General features: G+C 43.1%; 1 protein-coding gene across 2 annotated transcripts in view; it reads right to left on the reverse strand.

The window, feature by feature from the left end:
• The window catches only part of LOC101850579 (cardioacceleratory peptide receptor-like), a 232,803-nt gene that overhangs the window by 101,224 nt on the left and 130,507 nt on the right, over window positions 1-1,072 (reverse strand). For both annotated transcript variants that reach the window (XM_035970926.1, XM_005102768.3), the window contains exon 4: window positions 254-389. In XM_035970926.1, the coding sequence (XP_035826819.1) occupies window positions 254-389 (136 nt within the window). The remainder of the gene's footprint in view (window positions 1-253; window positions 390-1,072) is intronic.

Genomic DNA, 1,072 nt, shown 5'->3' on the forward strand with positions numbered 1-1,072 from the left:
CCCCCTTCCCCGACATGTAAGGTTGCAGCCGCCGTCTTAAATGAGTAAAATTGTTCAATCCAGGTGTAAAGGCATCTACATTACACGAAGAAGCTCGCGGTGGCCAAGAACTTTTCACCTAAACTGTGTTGATGTAGGCGTAAAACATTATATAATATTAGATAGACAGAGAGAGAGATAGAAAGATAGATATATAGATAGATAGACAGACAGACATATAGGTAGATGGATAGAGTAGGAATTCAACACTCACCTGCGATAGCGAGATTGAGGATGAACAAATGCATGCGTGACTTTCGAGACTTCGTCACCCCAATCGCCACAATGACCAGAGAGTTGCCCAGAACTATCATGGTGAACAGGATGTAGAGAAATGTCAGCTGTTCCTCCTGGGGAAGACAGAAAAACAATATAAAAATAGTATAGGTTTAACGCCCCTATCAACTACTTTACTCTACTTTTTACTTTTTTAAAATTACTTGTTCGTCCTCTCCTGCCGTGAAGCGTCGAGGGGAGATGCAGTTTTCTATGGTAGGCCAGCTCCGGAGCTCTTTCAGCCTCTTTCAACAATATTAGGTTGTTTAAGAGGCGGGACCTCCAGGTTTCAGGTTCATCTCCTTAGGTGGTAATATTTCGATTCAACCATGCATTGTTTTGTCAGACATTCGTTACCATGGAGAACGCAGCCATCTTGAAAAATAAACCAAAAAAATGCATACAATTTTTTTATTTTTTTTTTTTGGGGTACATCGCCATTCCTACAATTTTTACTCTTTGGTAATTTTTCCGATTGAAATGTCTTCTAGTGCCCCTATCAACGCTGTGAGGTTATTTAAGAGGTGGAACCTCCGAGTTTAACGTCCACATCCGAAAGGACCGAGCCAAGTGAGACATTCGTGCAAATTGCCTTTCCCAAGGACACAACGTCGGACCGACCTGAGGCTGGAACCCCCGAACCCACAACCTCATGATTACAAGTCAAGTGCCTAACCATTAAGCCACCGACGCCACCATTGAAAATAAAACAAAAGACGGAATGTTACAGATCAGGGTGGGAGGTTTGGCGGGGGGG

This window comes from Aplysia californica, unplaced genomic scaffold, assembly GCF_000002075.1.
Source record: "Aplysia californica isolate F4 #8 unplaced genomic scaffold, AplCal3.0 scaffold00339, whole genome shotgun sequence".
Taxonomy (NCBI): domain Eukaryota; kingdom Metazoa; phylum Mollusca; class Gastropoda; order Aplysiida; family Aplysiidae; genus Aplysia; species Aplysia californica.